The 17,938-nt window shown below is 40.2% G+C and overlaps 1 protein-coding gene across 9 annotated transcripts in view; it reads right to left on the bottom strand.

Moving 5' to 3' along the window:
* Nucleotides 1–17,938, bottom strand: part of cacna1da (calcium voltage-gated channel subunit alpha1 Da) — a 91,170-nt gene that overhangs the window by 4,818 nt on the left and 68,414 nt on the right. For 4 of the 9 annotated variants that reach the window (XM_088090779.1, XM_088090775.1, XM_088090786.1 and 1 more), the window contains 16 exons: nucleotides 15,119–15,247; nucleotides 14,963–15,028; nucleotides 14,785–14,876; nucleotides 13,796–13,955; nucleotides 13,032–13,159; nucleotides 12,821–12,917; nucleotides 12,228–12,330; nucleotides 11,966–12,067; nucleotides 9,007–9,140; nucleotides 8,034–8,150; nucleotides 6,463–6,851; nucleotides 5,015–5,041; nucleotides 3,857–3,985; nucleotides 3,563–3,702; nucleotides 2,246–2,352; nucleotides 688–1,005 (listed from right to left, as the gene is read on the bottom strand). In XM_088090779.1, the coding sequence (XP_087946905.1) occupies nucleotides 688–1,005; nucleotides 2,246–2,352; nucleotides 3,563–3,702; nucleotides 3,857–3,985; nucleotides 5,015–5,041; nucleotides 6,463–6,851; nucleotides 8,034–8,150; nucleotides 9,007–9,140; nucleotides 11,966–12,067; nucleotides 12,228–12,330; nucleotides 12,821–12,917; nucleotides 13,032–13,159; nucleotides 13,796–13,955; nucleotides 14,785–14,876; nucleotides 14,963–15,028; nucleotides 15,119–15,247 (2,238 nt within the window). Of the gene's footprint in view, nucleotides 1–687; nucleotides 1,006–2,245; nucleotides 2,353–3,562; nucleotides 3,703–3,856; nucleotides 3,986–5,014; nucleotides 5,042–6,462; nucleotides 6,852–8,033; nucleotides 8,151–9,006; nucleotides 9,141–11,965; nucleotides 12,068–12,227; nucleotides 12,331–12,820; nucleotides 12,918–13,031; nucleotides 13,160–13,795; nucleotides 13,956–14,784; nucleotides 14,877–14,962; nucleotides 15,029–15,118; nucleotides 15,248–16,855; nucleotides 16,889–17,938 lie in introns of all 9 variants that reach the window. The other 5 variants (XM_088090768.1, XM_088090782.1, XM_088090771.1 and 2 more) reach the window with 3 other exon arrangements.

Raw genomic sequence — 17,938 nt, 5'->3', positions numbered from 1 at the left:
GGTCAAGGATCATAGACTCGACCCAGCTCATTCTGTGTATCTGGAAGAGCCCACACAGGCCGGAGTTTACAGAGTGGCTGAAACTCATGACAGACTGCTGCCTTTGAAAGTATGATAGAGTGAATAATCCCCCGAAACGAGACCAGTCAAATATGGCAAATCTTTCTGTCTCACATTAGAGGAGTAACACCTTAGAAGTGGTGGAGGCTACTCAGCGACGAGATGTTTACATATGAATGAATGTGTAGACTGTATTGTGTATACGTATAAATGTATATGTATGTCTAAGAGCGATTAGGGTACCAGGGAGGGTTTTATGTGGCTGCCTTTTAAGTTGGGTGTTTCTTGTTGCGTTTTTTTTCATGTTAGTTTAGTTCGTCTGATTTGGTTTGATTTACTTTTTTTTGACTGTGGATCCTTTTATATCTATATCATTTGTATTTCTGTATAAATTCTAACAGTCAGTATGTTTAAATTGATGTTAAAATGAACACAAATCTGCATAACAAAAGAGAAGAATCATAGACTCCACCTTTAATGGAACCCGTAGTCTTACATAAAACCCTTAAAGAACCCTTCTGTCAAAAAAAGGTTCTTCAATAGTTCTGGGTAGAGTGTGTGAGATCAAATTATGAGTCACACACGTATTATCCCCTCCCTACATCTCAACTGAGACTTCAAACTCACCGCTTCCACAAGGCTGGTGGCACTCCCTCTCTTCTGGTGGTACTGGTTGTGGTACTCAGGTGGCACCTGCAGGTGGACAGGTGAGTACGTCCTCTGGGAGAACTCGGGGTCGTCTGTGTACCAAGAGCTCTTGCGCACAGACACTTGGCTGCTAGCAGCACTCTCCCTGTGTGGGTGGTCCACACGGATGAGAGGGGTGTAGTATGGGGACTGGTCTTTACTGGCCGGTGTGGCGGGGGGAGTGGCCCAGGAGCGGGTGGAGCGGGTCGGGGAGAGGCGGTGGGCTCTGCTGGAGTCCAGGCCTGCTACAGCCATAACCTGATGGTTCGGAGGAGAATATCTTTATAGAAGGTGCACATTGGCAGTTAGAGCACAGTCAAGCGAGTGTGTGCAAAATTTAGATCAGATTCAGCTTTATTGTCACTGCAAAGAGTACTGGAGTACTGGAGTACTAGAGTACTGGAGTACTGGAGTACTGGAACTAAGATGACAAAATTCAGTTTAGCACCTCACCAGAAGTGCAAAAAGACAAAAAAAATCCCAGTAAAAATTCAGATTAATGCACAAAATTTACAGAATAGAATATGGAATAAACAAGAATAAACAGTAAGGGGTATAAATACACTAGTTAATACTGTATGTGTAGTATAAACAGTATTAACAGTTGTAGAAAATAGATAAGATATATAAAACTATAACAATGGTTCCCAACTGGTAGGTCGCAATCCAAAAGTGGGTCACAAATCCATTATGAATAAACCGCAAGTGACTCTCAACCATTTCAAGTTTGTGTAAAACTGGAGGTGTTTGTCCTACATGATGTGAAAATTCAATGATCATTTTTATTGTAAAGTTTCTGGCTGTGATAAATGGTGTCAATTTGGTGATTTTTTAATCTCTGCGGGCTGCAGTTTGGAAGACATGTTTTCTTTAAAAATTGTCAAAATTTTTTCAAGAAAAAGAAAATTGCCAAAATTAAAACAAAACAAAACACCGATATTAAAAAAACAAACAAACAACAAAAATTCTCCAAATTTGAATAAGTAAATGTTTTTTTTCTGACAAAGCTCTGGGCTAGGCCCCCAATGTCTTCCAATGATAAACCCCCTTCCTGGTTTTAACTAATTGCACTTTATTCTTGCAATATGTTGTATGTTATTATGTTTTTCACCCACGTTATTTACATTTTGTCAAATAAATCTGAATATGTTATGATTTCTTTTATATACTGACCTTGAGTTGGGAATCACTGCTCTATAGATCAGGTAATTTACAATATAAACAGTGGCATAAATATGATTACTGGTAAGTATGTGCAGTATGAGCTTTAATATACATGCATGGGTATGTGAGAGTGTGTTTAGTGCAGTTAGTAGGTGAATGCGAGGTTGGCAGTGTTAGATAAGTAAGAGTTTTCCCATGCTGCAACAAATATACATGTTTTTTTACAACTTCATTTAGAGACTGAGGGGAATTCCAAACATGTCCAAACTGTGACATAGTGATCAAAACAATGTGAGTGAGCAAACAGTGCAGGTGAGCCATGTGCCTGTGTTACCTGGTGCTGCATAAGGTGCAGTGGTAGAGCAGTACGCTGATGTGGAAGCTCGTCCTGGCTACTTTGTCTGCGCAGACACTCAAAGTTGAAGGATGGTCTCCTGTGACCTGAACGAGTCAGGAGTGGACCAGTGAGTGACCTCATGCAGTAAGCTTTGACAGCATGCAAACACTACTAAAGGAATTTAAAAGCGTGTGAGTGGGTAAATCATACAGCGAGTGTTGAATGTGTTGGTGTGAGTGCATTTAGTAGGAGAGGCTCTTTGATGACAAAAAAAGATGTTTTATGACTTCTTTTATTCTGGGCAGCAAATGTCACATTTTCATTATTGGTTCATAACTAGCCTACAAACTGTAGTTTTGTTATATTTGCAAATTAATGCAACATAAGCCATCTCGACAACATCACAGGACAGCAAAACCACCTGTATAGGAGCCAGATTAGAATTTTACAGAGGATTCCCACACATTTCCATGGACAAAATTTCATAACGTTTTCATTACTTTTCAAGGGCCTTTCATACTTTTTTTTTCTTGTATCACTTGTCCAGCGTTTTTCAAATATATATGATTCAAAATCTCTTCATGCATACATTCTGTGCAGTGTGCTTCTGGGAACGTTTTGGTTCTCAGATTTTGCTGCGGATTGAGTGCTCTTGACCGCCATGTTACGCTTTGGCACAGGCTGCAGCGGCACAGAGGAAGAGACACTCTGCACCGTAAGGCTCAGAAAGAACATTATCTTCCCTCTTCTGCCTACAAGTGGTGAATTTACAGTTCACAGCAAATTAATACGAGACAGTCTCTGGCTTTCGTTTGATATCTTATTTTGGCAAAAAATATTGTTGCACATGTGTGATCTGTTGTTATTGCCATTAGCTTGTTTAATATATCACATGTTGCTGTCACACTGAACATGGAAAAAAAAACAAAACTGTTGAAGATTAGTATTTAATGGTGGAATCTGATTCGAATACATCATTCTGAGTCGGGTACGGCCCTACTAGCATTTAAGTGTCTTTCAGTTAAAGGGTCATTGTTCAGTAAATCAGACATTATCAGTGGTAACTTTATATTATAAGGACAGCACACATCAATCAACATTTCTGTAAATGGGCCAGTGTTTGCCATCAGGCTTATTTTCAACTCTAGTCCTTTGGCAAGATGTTTTGAAACCTATAAATGATGCAGCACTCTATTGTATTGCTTTATACAGGCATTATTTTCTACCAAAAATAATTTGCACTATTCAGTGGGTACTTTGTTAAAAAAACATTTCAAAGTAGGATAGGTTGTAGGATAAAAGAGGGTGAGATACCTTGAGGCGTTGCAGGAAGCAACCGTCTCTTTGGTGACCTCCGTGAGTCGCGGTAGAGAGGCTGCTCATCATCGTCATAGTAACTGTCGGGGTGATGGTAACCTTTGGGAGTCTCATACTCTGTATCACTGTTCTGGTACCTGGGCAAATATAGAATAAGGAGCATGTTGGACAGCAATTCATTTTGCACATACTTTCCTAAAACACTTTTATTTATACATCTTTAAAGGTGTTTCTTATCCTGAGCAGGGTTAAACTGCACATATTCTGCTCATATGTCAGAAAGACAAATACCTGTCCCCTGACAGCATGCTGTCGTCCTCATAAAACTCCTCCCCGCTGTAATACTCCCCAGAGAAACGGTCCTCATCAAACTCCTCCTCCCTGCGGATGGTGGGGTGGCGTCCATCAACACCCTGGGACCTGATGAGAGGTCAGGGTAAAGGGATTAGAGCGGGCACGCTGCTGCTGTTCAGTAACTGGAATTGGGCCATGCACTGCCATGCAGACGCAAGCCTCCAGGGGGCAGCGATGCAACTGACCACCCTCGCTAATATTAACCACAGCCAATCAAAACAACAGGCAGAGGATTCGAGCTGAGAAGCATCACTCTGTCATCTAAACATCCCATCACCTTGACGTCCATTATTAGATTAACTAAAAAACTCAAGGATCAAGGACTCTTTATTGACATTCCAGCCATGCAGTACATGAGAAGATCAGAATTAAGTACTCAGGTCCTGGTGATCATTAAATAATAACATTATAATGACTAAAACTCTGGCTTAGCAAATTAGTAATTTAATAAATAAATTAAAAAAGTGAGCAGTGCAGTATGTAAACAGTAAAATCCTAAACTCCAAAAAACAAACAAACAAAAAAAACCCACAAGAGACATTTCTAAAAGTGCCCTATAAAATATAAAGTAAAAAATAAAGTAGAATTAAAAAATATTAAAATCACAATAAGTCGCTGTTAAAATAGCAACAGTTAAGAATCAAAAAGGCAGTTCAGAAAACACAGATCTGTTCCGGAGTGAGTTTAGTGTAGGACCTTTAAGGATTTGAGCATCAAAGAGAACTAGCAGTGATTTAAAGGGTGATTTTTACAAACATTCTCATCCATGTCCTTGTTTTCGAGCATCTGGTTCCTTCTTCAAAGCAAGCACGTCACTTTGACACATGCATAAAGCAGGGCTGCTCTCAGCGATATGCTGGCCACTAACATTTAGGTTATTTCTACTTTAAAGCATCGACTCTGCATCATAACAGAGGCAGATATCCACCAGACAAATAACTGGCCAGCATATAGCACATAACACTGACTGAGCAAGGATGCATCCATTCCCCGATCCAAAAACCAAGTCAAAATGAAACAAATAAACATAAAAATAAAGTCCTTGTTTTGCTGTCGAGACAAACTGCTGGAGCCAAACCTAGAAAAGCAACATACCTAACATAGGTCTCATAGTAGCGCCTTCTGTCCAAGAAAGCAGAGGGATGGTTGAGAGAAAGCATTTTGGTTAGGAAGGAGAAAGGGAGGAGAGAACACAGAGAAAAAGGCACAGAGAGAGCATGACATATATATATCATACAGTATATGAAACATATACAGCATTCTCATATATATGTATGAGGAGGAGAGAGAGCGTGATGGCGGATGTCGACTCCAGTGTTGGTTGACAATTCCATTTTCTATTCTTGAGATAAGAAACAAACTAAAAGCCATTTCTCTTTTGTAAAGTGGCAGCAATGAAATTGTCCCCCAAACTTATTGGGCACTAAAGAAAAACAGGCCCAACACTGGAGCGGCTGACTAAACAGAGCATGGGAAATCAGGAGATAAGTGTGCTATTGATCACTTATGAAATTAACTGTCAGTATGAGAGTGGGCTTGCGATCCATTATGGAGTGAAAGGTTTACAGTACAATAAAGGTTTGTGAAAAGGGAAGGTTTGATAAGAAGCTGGATTCTGCCTGTGGGTAAAAAAAAACAACTTATGCAACAGATAATGTCCTTTGTGCTGCAGCGAGTGCTCAATGCATAGATAGTTTTTTTTTCTTTTTTAAAGAAATGTCCTTAGTTATGTGCTGTCATAAGATAGCTGCATGAAATCGCCAAGAAAGCAACAGTGGAACAAGATTAATTAAAAAACTTCTGTAATAGTTTCTTTTAGCTATTGAATTTCTACATTCGGCACGTTTAAGAATGAGAACACACCTCTGTTGAAATGTGCTCAAAAACAGACTGTGCAGAGATTAATCATCTGATATCAGAGATATTTCCCTTTGATACCTGAGCAAATTGTCTTGATTTCTTTCAAAAACATGGGAAGAGGGCCCAAACAACTTACCATGAAATGGACCAAAAACCTTAGCAAGAAAATTAGCTGAGAAGTTACAAGAAAATTACTTCAAAATAAGCACAAAAAAAGTAAAAAAACAAAACAAAGAAAATTGTTTCAATAAAGTTCTGTAGCATAATTATAAATATATGATTAAAAGGTTTAGAAATATATTTTTCTGGACATTGTTCTCTCTCTTTTTTTTTTTAATAATATCAAATAACCCCTCCCAGCTAATTTTCGGACCATTTCCTCGTCACTTTTTATCAGAGTTCCTACACGTCTGACAAAATTCCAAAACCTTTCCGTGACTTTCCAAGGATGCAATTTTTTCTCTTGGCCCACTGGCATTTTTCAAACATGTGAAATTCAAACTCCATTAAAACATAATGTCATCATCCAATATGATGAGTTGCAATTTTCTCAGGTTTCAGAGGTTTAAATAGCTTTTGAAAGGCGTCTGAATGCAGCACAAGAGAACTGATGTCCATCCAGGTGTTAAAAGGATAATATATTACTACAGCAGATTACGGGCTGATGATCAGTGTGTGGATACCTTTGACCCTGGGGTGTCCGCGGCTTGTCGTAGTCATAGTAGGAGCTGCGTAGACCCGGGTAGCCATTGGGAGGTGCATGTTCATAGTACCGATGGTGTCCTCCGTTGGGAAGACTGGACACATTGGCGTTGTTGAGGTTGATGTTGGTGGATTTTGGAGACTTTCCGTAAGAGTTGTGGTGGCGGTGGTGATGGTGGTGGTGGTGATGATGGTGGTTGGGGTGGGACATTGCATTGGCTCGAGACAGGCGTCCCACCGGCTGCTCCATGTGGGCGTAGTGAGGTGGAGGCTGCACCTGCAGAGGTCGCTGCGTGGCGTTGGTCTGGTGGCCATTGGATCGCCGATGACCGCCGTTCATGAGGTGGTTCCCGAAGAGTCCGCCGTTACGCTGTGAAGGAATGCTCAAAGTAAAACCACCGGAGCCTCTACGTCTTATTAAGCAGCAGAACAACTAACTATTGATGTTAAGTCTCAAAGCTGATTTTGTTTTCAGACAGCTCGTTCTCATTCCCAGGGCGTCAAATACGGCAGCTTGGTCAGCGGCGGTTCTAATCTGACGAGGCGGCTTCCATTAGTGTCTGTATAAGACAAACCAGGCATTCAACTAACTCTACTGTAAAACCACCCACAGCAATGATGTAGCATAAAGAACGAGAAAGTCCGAGCTGGGTGGCAGGGAGAGGAGCTATATGGGTCAAACAAAGACGGACTTTCACAAGGAGACAGCTGTTTGTGTCACACATGAAACAGGCGGTCAACATAGAGGAATTTTTTTAACTACCTTACGTAGTTGGGACCAAATGGCAATGTGTGGGGATAAAAAATTACATGGAAGTCCCAAAAACTGTAGTTCATCGACAGGCTTCATATAACGCACCAGTTTAGATGTTATTAAGGGGTAAAGTTACGCATAATTAAGGATGGGCCACTTTGAGTGACAGGCTGTCTGCTGATAGCATCCTCGGCTTTTCAGTCGGATCCACCCCTCCCTCCTCCACTGTGTCAGCCTCTCGCCCAACTATGGTCACTTCTGGCTCCAAAAAACTAGATGGTGGCTGCATCCATTATTTTCACAAAACCTACATTTCCTGTGAACATGTTATTTTGTTTTTTTTAAAGACATTGTATGTAAAAAAATGACATGTCGTCCAAAGCTGACACTAATACCTAGAGTGTGAAGAGTAGAGCCACGGACCAAGCAGCCAAATTTGATGAGCTGTGAGTGAGAACGTCTTGTTTCAGAAATTGTATGAGCAAAAATAAGTTTAGAAGCTGGTTTCATGACACATGACGTGAGCAAAAAATGAATGCACTGTTTGTAGTTTGTTGAAATTGAAATGGAAGAAAAACAAAGGAAGCCAAAATAAACTAAATGAACAAAAAACTACATATTGTAGCAATAAAAATGAGAGAAAATACATCTACATATTCAGTGGATTTATATTGCCTTTTAGAGATAGCTTTTATATGTACCATTACTGTGTTAAAACACTAATAAGAAACTTCACAAGCACATTATTTAAATGTTGCCACAAACATTCCTCCTGTCATGTAAAATTAAAGCAGTTACCCTATAAATTTCCTCGTCTTCCTCTGGAATAAAGTCTACTAGCTCGTCATCTTGCAGATCACATGATATCGCTCGGCGAATTTCGGGCCCAATATCATGCAGCGTGCGAAGGCCAGCCTGTAACCATGACAATAAGAGGGCTAAACGCTCCAGCGAGGACCTTCATCTTACAACTCACAGTAGGAAATCTGACATCACACAGTCACAACCACCACACATACTGGGCATACACACACCTGTGCTGGAATATACAACACCTGACATTTACAGTACTGACAGACTGTGAGAGATGAGAACACACAGACAGACAAATGTGCTCTCCTGAATGCAACCTGCTGTGAGGATTACTCTGCAGAAATGTCTCGTGCAGCATCCAGCTGTGCTTTGTCTCACATGTGCCGCAGTGAGAGTAATTACTCTTCTTCCTTTCCTTTACTTTGTAGGGGCACTTAACCAAATTAGCACAATATACACAAAAATGTCAATTTACATAAATGAAAAGCTGGTTATGTTTACCGTCTGACAATGATATATGGGGGTGCATTGTAGCCATATATCACACATTTTAAGGTAACACAAAATGGCGACAAGCTTTGCATGTGAATTCCATGAGTCGATGAGTGAATCGTGATGCACAGAAAACACAAGAAATGATTTTTTTGGAGATGATGACACACGCTTAACATCAACATCTATGATATATAAAGACACAGAGACACAAATAACACACATTGGAAACATAAAAAAAACACAGTAACAGATTCATACTGTACACCAAGATCATGAACGTCCTGCTGGGTCATAAACCATAACATTAGCACACTTGATGATATTTGAATGAAATGCACAAAGACACATTTTACAGACTTGACACAACAGAATTGCTCATAAATCCACGTTTCCACACAATGTCAAGCAATCTCTCTCCTCTCTTTCATTAATAAAACGCACACACAAACACTGTGAGACTCACCTGTAGCGCGATGGCCGTGTTGTTCTGCGACGGGTGAGCACCCACCAGGCCCTCCTCTTTACGTTTCTTGAATTTCCTAAAGTAGTCCTGTATCAGGAAGGTGGCATAGAACTTCCCCACGGTTACCTCATCATCTGAGTGAACAGACCACACAAATGCTTCCTGTGTCAGCAGGTCACTACACACAGCACCCAGGGAGAGAGAGGGAGAGGCTCTTCTCCTCCCTCGTCCATTCTCCTAAAAGATCGTGGGTCAATCAGCTCAGGACTGCAGACAGGTGAGGCACCCCTCAACCCCCAATCAACCAAAAATGATTTATATTCCAATTATATACATCCATCTTGATGGTGTATATACTGTACCTCAATCTGCATCACATGAGATCCTTCGCTGGATTTCAAAAAGAACAGAAAATCAGATATTTGCCACTAAACCTCCATCTTGTGTTTGTGTGTTTCTTCCTCTGAGCCGCTTTAGATGAGGAACAAAGAAAGAGATTTTCTACATTATATGTGTTTGATTTTAAATCGGATGGATTTATTTTATTAGTGTGACCCATTAAAGCTGTGACTAATGTCTATTGTAACTTCTCTCTCCTTTTCTCCCTGTTGTTGGTTATGAGGAGGACAGAATGAGCTGAATTGAGGTCAGATAAACTACAAATAAACAGTATTGAGTATAAAATGCTGCTACTTTTCAATTAGCAGTGTGTGACAGCAGAGAAATACAGGCTGCAAATATCTGGAGTAGTGGTTCCAAACTGGTGAGTTGCAGGCCAAAAATGGGTCGCAGGTCCATTCTGAATGGACCACAAAAAACATGCAACCATTTCAAGTTTGTGAAAAACTGGCTTTTTTTGACTCTCCCAAATGCTACAAATATAAATCATTGAGCCTCCCCAAGTGACTCTGGAAAAATACACCGTGCCGTCCCACATGACGTGTTCAAGGACTGTCGGAAATTTAAAAATCCAATGACAATTTCCGTTTTTAAAATTTCTGGCTGTGATAAATGGTGTCATTTGTTACAGCCAGCTGGCTATTTTCTTTTTGGCCTGATGGCTAGATTTACTTTGGCTGTCCTGTGGTTTGGAAGGCACGTTTCTCATTATTCTTGTAGTATGTTTTATTTCATTATGTTTTAAGCCCACCTTTTGTTTCCAGTTTGTCTAATAAAATTGAATATGTGGTCATTTCTTTCATGTATGGACCTTGAACTGATGATTAGGGAGAAATCTGGACCCAATGGCTGGACCAGCTGGGAACCATTGATTTAGAGAGCATTCATCTTCAACAACTGCCGCTCAATTAAAATTACCTTTAATACACCTTTTTTTTAACGGATGCACCAATTCATTGGCTGAACATCCGTATCGGACGATATTCACGTTTGGAAAAAACAGAGCTCTTTCCCTGGACGTCGTCGGAATAAAAGGGCGAAGTAACTCACTATAATGATAATGTTACATTGTAAACCACAAATCTGGGTCGACATAAGCAAGAAGACAGCTAGTTAATGCTGCCTGGTAGAGGGTTGGTGGCCGCAAGTAACAACTCATGTTGCATTCAAGCTCTATTCTATCAAAATGAGTATTGGGCAAAGGTCAATTAAAAAAAAATGATATTGTGATGTGTCGTGATGTAATTTTGTTAAAAATAAATTTGTTGATGTTTTCAAAAGAACATCATGATATATTATGTATATTGAAAAGGCTAGGCAGGCAGTTTTTTAAAAATATGTTTTCATGTGAAGGACTGAATGAAACAGTTCAGTCATTTTTATAATCATAAGGATTCTTTGTTTCACACAAAAGGGGGAATAAATAAAAACAAAAAACAAAATAAACAACCACAAAAAACATTGTTATCAGGTGTTGGCCAAATTGTTGTTTTAAACATTGATATCAGCCCAGAATTTCACAATCACTGCATTCCTACTTTTTTAAAAATGTGTTAATTTTTTTTAAAATACTGTGTAAGGAGGGTGTATGAACCAAATTTTTGTTAAAAATATGTTTATAAATGCCATTTAATTATCTACATTAGCACATGCAAGCAAGCAGATCTACAGTATGCGTCATACATGTCAGTATGTTTGGTAAATTCACCTGTTGGTGCTCATGTATGCCTTTTTGTTGTATGGTGTGAAACTTTTAGTCGTAGGCATGTTCTTGCATGTGTTTTTGTTCCATTTATTTTCCCAATTTTCTGATTTATTTGAAGAGTGTGTGAGAATCATTCTGAAGCAGGGGTCTGAATCACTTTGAACAAGCACGCTGGGGACAGAGATCGGAGAGAGAGGCAACACTAGTTCCATGCCACCACCCTAAAACAGAACTGCTTCAGAATATTCTGAAGTGCCTCAGAGTTTTGGATACAGAGATATTAAAGTGTGAGAAGAATAAGCTGTGGAAGCTCAAGCGGTGAGAAAAAGGACAGAGATTAAGACAACTGAGTGAGTCGGAGAAATTGAGAAAGGACAGAGACAGATAAATAAGAAAAGAGAGAGAGATTAGTGAGGAGGACAGAGCATGCACTTGCACAGTGGTCTACGAGGCCATGCAAGCCCAAAGCCCAGCAGACAGTCAGTGGCCTCCTTCAGCATCCGGGCCGGAGAGAGACGAGCGGATCAAACACACACACACACACACACACATAGATAAGAAACACACTGCTTAGGGGGCAACCAGGAGAACATGAGCAGAGCAGAAAGAGCACAAAACAGCTTTACTTGTGTGTGAGAATTAATGTGTGTGAGCGAGATTTTTTTATGAAAGGACAAGGTTATAAAACAGCTTCCTGTAATTTTAGGCAAACAGCATGTGGGCAGCATATGGTGTGTGCAATTCTGCACGAGCTGCGTTAGCTTGGTGTGTGTGTGTGTCAAACTATAACAGAAGGACCAGGAGGTGTGTGTGTGTGTGTGATTTCATTGACAAACAGAGGCAGGTTCCACTAACCACCAGCAGGGGGCACCACTTGATCCAGCAGCTTCATGCTGGTCCTCTTCCAGATTTTCTTGATGACAGCTCGCAGCTCTTCGTTGGCCTGCTCGAGATTACCTGCAACCACAGGAAGACAAACGTCCCAGAGAAACCACAAATCCACACAAGCTCGTAATTATAGGTAACAGAGAACGCTCAGTGAATTTATCACCACAGATTTTTGTATGTATGTTTTTAGGAGCAGAACGGTCTGATGTGATTTATATTTGGCTCATACCTTCAGTTTTGATCTTCAGGGCAGTGCGAACCAGTGCGAACAAAGTGGCGTTAAACATGACCGTGCCATCACTGTTCAGAGGCATGTTCATGGCTACCAGCCTCTGAAAAAAGAAAGTGCATAGAGATCTTTAACCCTTTGAAACCCCTGAGCAAAATTACTTGTCATGTGCTGCTTTCAAACACCTTTCAGTATTTAAACCTCTGAAAAAATTGGTGCATTTTTTTTTTTTTTTAAACATGGGTAAAAAGGCATTGATCGAAATAGTAAGAAATGGTCCATGAATTGCAAGAAATTTGTAGATTTAAAAAAACATTTTTTAAAAAAACATATAATTATCATAATTACATATTTAAAATTGTGTTTCACAATTACTATACATTTTTAAGCAGTTTTCCAGGTAATTTCCTTGTTTGTTTTTTAAATTTTATTACTATTTTTTAAGTAATTTTCTTGTGCTTTTTGCTAATTTCTTGCTAATTTTTGGGTCATTTCTTCTTTCACTGCACATTGCCTAATCAAGTCAGCTGAGTGGTCAGTATTTCTGTGAGTATTTTGTAAATTCCATGATAAAATAAGGAAGGAGAAGAGACCTTGCAAGCGACTCTGTGAGGGCACAGTTTGCCAAAGCCAAGAGGAGGCTGGATACGCCGAAGAAGTGTTACAACATCCAGATGTTTAATTCTGCCCCTGTATGACAGAAAAACACACGTAAGATCAGTGTACTCACTGACAGACACAAACAACTGCACACAAAAAAGGACACTAAATACTGTCTGATACTGCAGGTAATAAAGCACATACTTTGCCTCTGGGTCGTACTCTGACCAAATTCTCTTGAATTCATCGAGGTGGTGCGGTCCAAGAATGGACCAATCACGTGTTAGATAGTCAAAGTTGTCCATGATGACGGCCACAAACAAATTGATGATCTGGAGGGGCACAAGAAAATTGTCTTATATACATTTGCTGAGCATTGTGGAATAGTATAAACTTGTTTCTACAAATCATATTAAACATAATTATTAAACACACATATTCAAGTTATTATAGTTCTTTTTTCTTTTTTTACAGCTATCTTAAAATAGATCTAAACTTAAAAGTGTATATTGTGAATGTTGCTTGCTATTCTGTAAGTCTTACAGACATAATAAATTAAACAAAATTACAATTACAGACATATATTCTTGCTATTTATCAGTTGTATTGGAGTGAATTACAGAGCGCTGGAGATAAGGGCTGTAGAGAGTAACTGGGTCATGATTTCTGGAAAGAAACATTGCTGTTTTCAAATGCAATTTCTTGGCAATTTGAGCATCACAAGTCACAATGTCATCTAGTTCCATAATATTAGCAACAGGGCGAACTTCTCTACGGTCGATATCTCCAACATTCAGCAACTCACACCAAAAACAACCCAGATCGATAAATAGCACAAGTGTGAGGAAAAATACACATTTTTTGGATTTGGGGATAAACTGTGCCTTTAAGCTGTTCTGTTTTTTTAATTTAAAATCTTAAATTCTTAAATAATTAGTACGACAAACACTGTTTATGTCAGTGTGTACCAAGAAGGCGCAGAGCATGTAGAAGGTGATGAAATAAATTATTGCAAATCCACTGCCACACGTCATCTCCTCCCCGGGGTTGTAGTCGGACTCTGGGTCACACAGTTTCCCTGACATGCAGGCCAACATGATCTCCTGCCACGCCTCTCCAGTGGCACACCTGGTGGAACAGACCGCCATGACCAAAACACAAATCAACAACTCAATTAAGTTACGCAGAAAACTAAAAACGCAGTGAGTCAGTTTCTTGATGACCCCAAAACACACAACTGGTTCTCATTGTCATGTTGTCAAATACTGATTCTTTGTCAGCGTCTTCAGCATCTCATAACGCACATGGTGCCCTTTAGCGTCCAGTTATGTGATGCACAACACAAACACACTGCAACATGAAGTTAATGTTGCAGGGTTTCCACACAGTTTCATGGACAAAATTTCAAAACATTTCCATGACTTTTTAAGGACCCATAATGACTTTTCCAAAACTTTCAATTATTTTTACTTATTCCATGACTTTTACAGGCCCGGAAAACATGATTGCAAAATTCCATGACTTTTCCAGGTTTTTAATGACTGTGGGAGCCCTGATGTTGTCAAACGGTAAATAAATTACTTGGTTAGGTTTAGAAAAATAAATCACATTTTTGGTTAAGTATGTTATGTAACAATAACATAATACGACATTAATTGGTCACGAGTGATGTTAATTACAAAACTTTACGTCAAAACATTTAGTTTTGGGTTCACACTGTACACACACTGTGGTCTCCTGGGTAAAAGTCTTGTTTCCCTCCACAGACTTTCTCTTCACTTTTTATACTGCTTCAGTTGCTCTCGGCGTCAACAACTACAGCAGATGGGTTTGCATTGGAGTAAGTTGAAATCCCAGTTTGTCTGATAAAGATGTTATAAAGGGTGCCTTTGTGTCGATATCACACTTCAAGGGGCGTGACATCGTGACCTTGAAATGAGGCTGAAATCCTACACACCTGAAGAGAAGGAGCACAGCCTGAGGGAAGGTCTGGAAGTTGTTGTTTCTGTTGATGTGCGTGCCGTCCACCATGGCAACCTTTCCAAACATCTTAAGCAGACATACATTTGCGCATGAATTAAACTGCAACTTTGGTAGCACAGAGGAAAATATTTCTGTCACATTAAGTTACCAACCTGCATGCCGATGACAGCGTAGATGAAGAACAGCATGGCTATCAGAAGAGCAACATATGGCAAAGCCTTCAGGCAAAAACAGAGAAAAAAGTAGAAAAAGATTAATGGGGGAATAATTCTGTCAGTCACAGACCAGATAATTACACTACGCCTCACCTGGAAAGATTTAATGAAAGTCCACAGCAGCGTGCGAATGCCCTCCCCTCTGCTGAGGAGTTTGACCAACCGCATGACTCGAAACAGACGGAAGAAGGTGATGGAGATGCGAGCGCTGTCCTCCGTGTTCTGTGGAGAAACAGTCTGGAGTCAGAGGACAGCAGGGCAACAGGGCAACAGTGCATGTGGAGGACACAGAGCACCTGGCTGCGCTTTACGGGATGATGAGGTCTGAGCTGAGACCCCAGAGCCAGATACATATGGGCTGAAAGCAGCACTGCATCTTACACACTAAACTGGATGTTTAGAGAAAACCTAACTTTGCATTTGAGCATTGATTCAATTTCTAGTGTGGTGGCAACATTTGTTAGATGTTCAAAGTGCAGGTATTCTGTACAGCAATGGTTCCTAACTGATGGGTCCCAGTCCAAAGGTGGGTCGCAGATCCATTGTGAATGGACCCGAAGTGACTTGCAAGCATGTCAAGTTTGTGAAATATTTTTTTATGTTTTTTGAACCCAAATATATAACTATTTGTCCATTAGCCTCCCTGACTGACTTGCTAAAAATGCATGAAGCGTTCTTCCCACATACAGTGTTTAAAGACCTTTGGAAATTTGAAATCCAATGATAATTTCTGTTTTTTTGCTGTGATAAGTGGTGTCATTTTGGCAATTTTTATTCTGGAAGCCCTGCAGTCTGGAAGGCATGTTTTCTTTAAAAATCACCAAAGAAAACCTCCAAACATTTTTCGACAGACAATCATCAGACAATCTCCAAAATTTTTTAAAGAAAAAAAAATTCTCAGAAACAAGAGAGGGGCAAAAAACACCCAACATTTTAAAAGAAAAAAATATATATATTTTTTCATTGTGTTCTAAGCCAATGTGTTATTTACATTTTGTCAAATAAAACTAAATATATGGCAATTTCTCTTATCTTGACCTTGAACTCATGAGTAAGGAGAAATCTGGACCCAGTGGCTGGAGCAGTTGGGAACCATTGCAATACAGTATATACAAGGTTTCAGATTTTAGACACTAAATGATCCAAACATAAACAGAGTCTCTAAAGCAGTGTAGCCACAGCTGATATGTTTCTGTTAATCTGCGTCCAAAGCACTGTCAGGAGCCCTGTCACTGAACAGACCTACAAGGGGAGGAAGCAAGGAGGCAGGCATGCTGGAAAAAACCTTGCCATACTTGATAGGACACATCTGCACAAGCATGGCACCCTCAGTCCAGAGTCACTGCATGCGGAGTCACAGTGGGGCCAACCCGAATGGGTCGGCCGGGAGGTTTCACAGGTCAGAGCTGGTTGACCTGATCCCAGGGGGGGTCACCCATGGGTCACTACCCCACGCAAGAGTGGTGGCAGAGACCATGTAGCGGTGTCAACAGCACAAACGTGAGGAGCGGCTCAAAAACCGCTCCCACCTAACAGGATACGCAGCGTCACGTTTGAGTGACACACTCTCCTAAGAAATAACTCCAAACATTTAGGAAAATGAAAAGCAAATTAAAAAAAAAAAGCAAATTAAAAAATGAAACAAATGCGAGAAAACATGGAATAGTACAGAGAATGGAAACATACCATGAGAGAGTAAATGAAACAGAAATAAGCGATAGATCATAGGAGGTGTAACAGAAAAAATACCAAACAAAGAAATGCAGATCTAAACATGGCATGGCCCTGAAGGGGGGTAGAGAGGGGTGGGAGGGGGGCGGAGCATCTTACCCCCTGCTCATCCACCTGAGGAGTCTCCGTTGGCTTTAAAATCAAAGACCTGTATTAATGACTTGCACAGAGCCCGCAGGTCTCACACACATTGGGCCAAACACGTAAACATCACATTGGAAAAGTCTTTATCACACAACGCCAGCACACGCCAGTCAAGACGCAGACGAACAAAGTCACTACTCGTCTCGTTGACGGGACAAAACTGTCTTATTGTTTTACTATGACAAGGACAGACATTCATGTGTCTATGTAAACTAAATATAATGACAGACATGACACGTTATCTTAACACTTCAAAGGACTGCCACACAACAGGTTTTTTAGCTTAACATTCCTACAGAGGACTGGCATGTCAGACTGACGAACAACATGGAATTACTTAATTACTTAGTAACATGTAAGACACAACTTTATCACTCCCCCGGTGTAATGGTCATAACTGATGGGACTGAATGGATTTTATGGTTGGGATGTCTTTGCCGAGCTTCAGACAATGTTAATGAGAAGTTAACTGGCTGACATAACAAATGTTATGAATTCATGTCATGATTAAAGCAACAACTGCTACTCTTACAGGGCCTCGACTCACAGCTGACTAGTTTTTCCTGTATATCAACGTTAAGGCGTCAGATTCAGACACATCAGCATATGACTTTAAGGTCCAGTGTGTAGGATTTGGGAGGCTAATTGGCAGAAATGGAATATAATTTAATAAGTATGTTATCTTTACTGTATAATCATGTGAAAAACAAAGTATCACAGTGTTTTCTTTAGCTCAGAAGGAGATGTTTATATCCACATAGGGAGCTGGTCCTCATTTATGGAGCAGAGCCAGTAGCCGAGAGCGTACAAACCAAACACTGCCTAGACAGGCCCATTTGCATTTTTGTGTCAGCTACTGTAATTAGCAGCCCCTCCAGGACGAGCAGTGTTGGAAAAACACAATTTTTTTTAACATGAAACTTTTTTTATTCAGTGTTTTTACTGGTTTCAATCAACTGGCCCATTTGTTTTGCAGAGGAAGAGACCTCTGTGGTAATTCATCTCACAGTAAAAACCTCCTGAACATCTGGATCTCCC

This window comes from Plectropomus leopardus, chromosome 2 (genome assembly GCF_026936395.1).
Source record: "Plectropomus leopardus strain MGB_pleo_1.0 chromosome 2, ASM2693639v1, whole genome shotgun sequence".
NCBI lineage: Eukaryota > Metazoa > Chordata > Actinopteri > Perciformes > Serranidae > Plectropomus > Plectropomus leopardus.
Note: the sequence above shows the minus strand (reverse complement) of the source record. Positions and strands in the feature narration are given on the sequence as shown.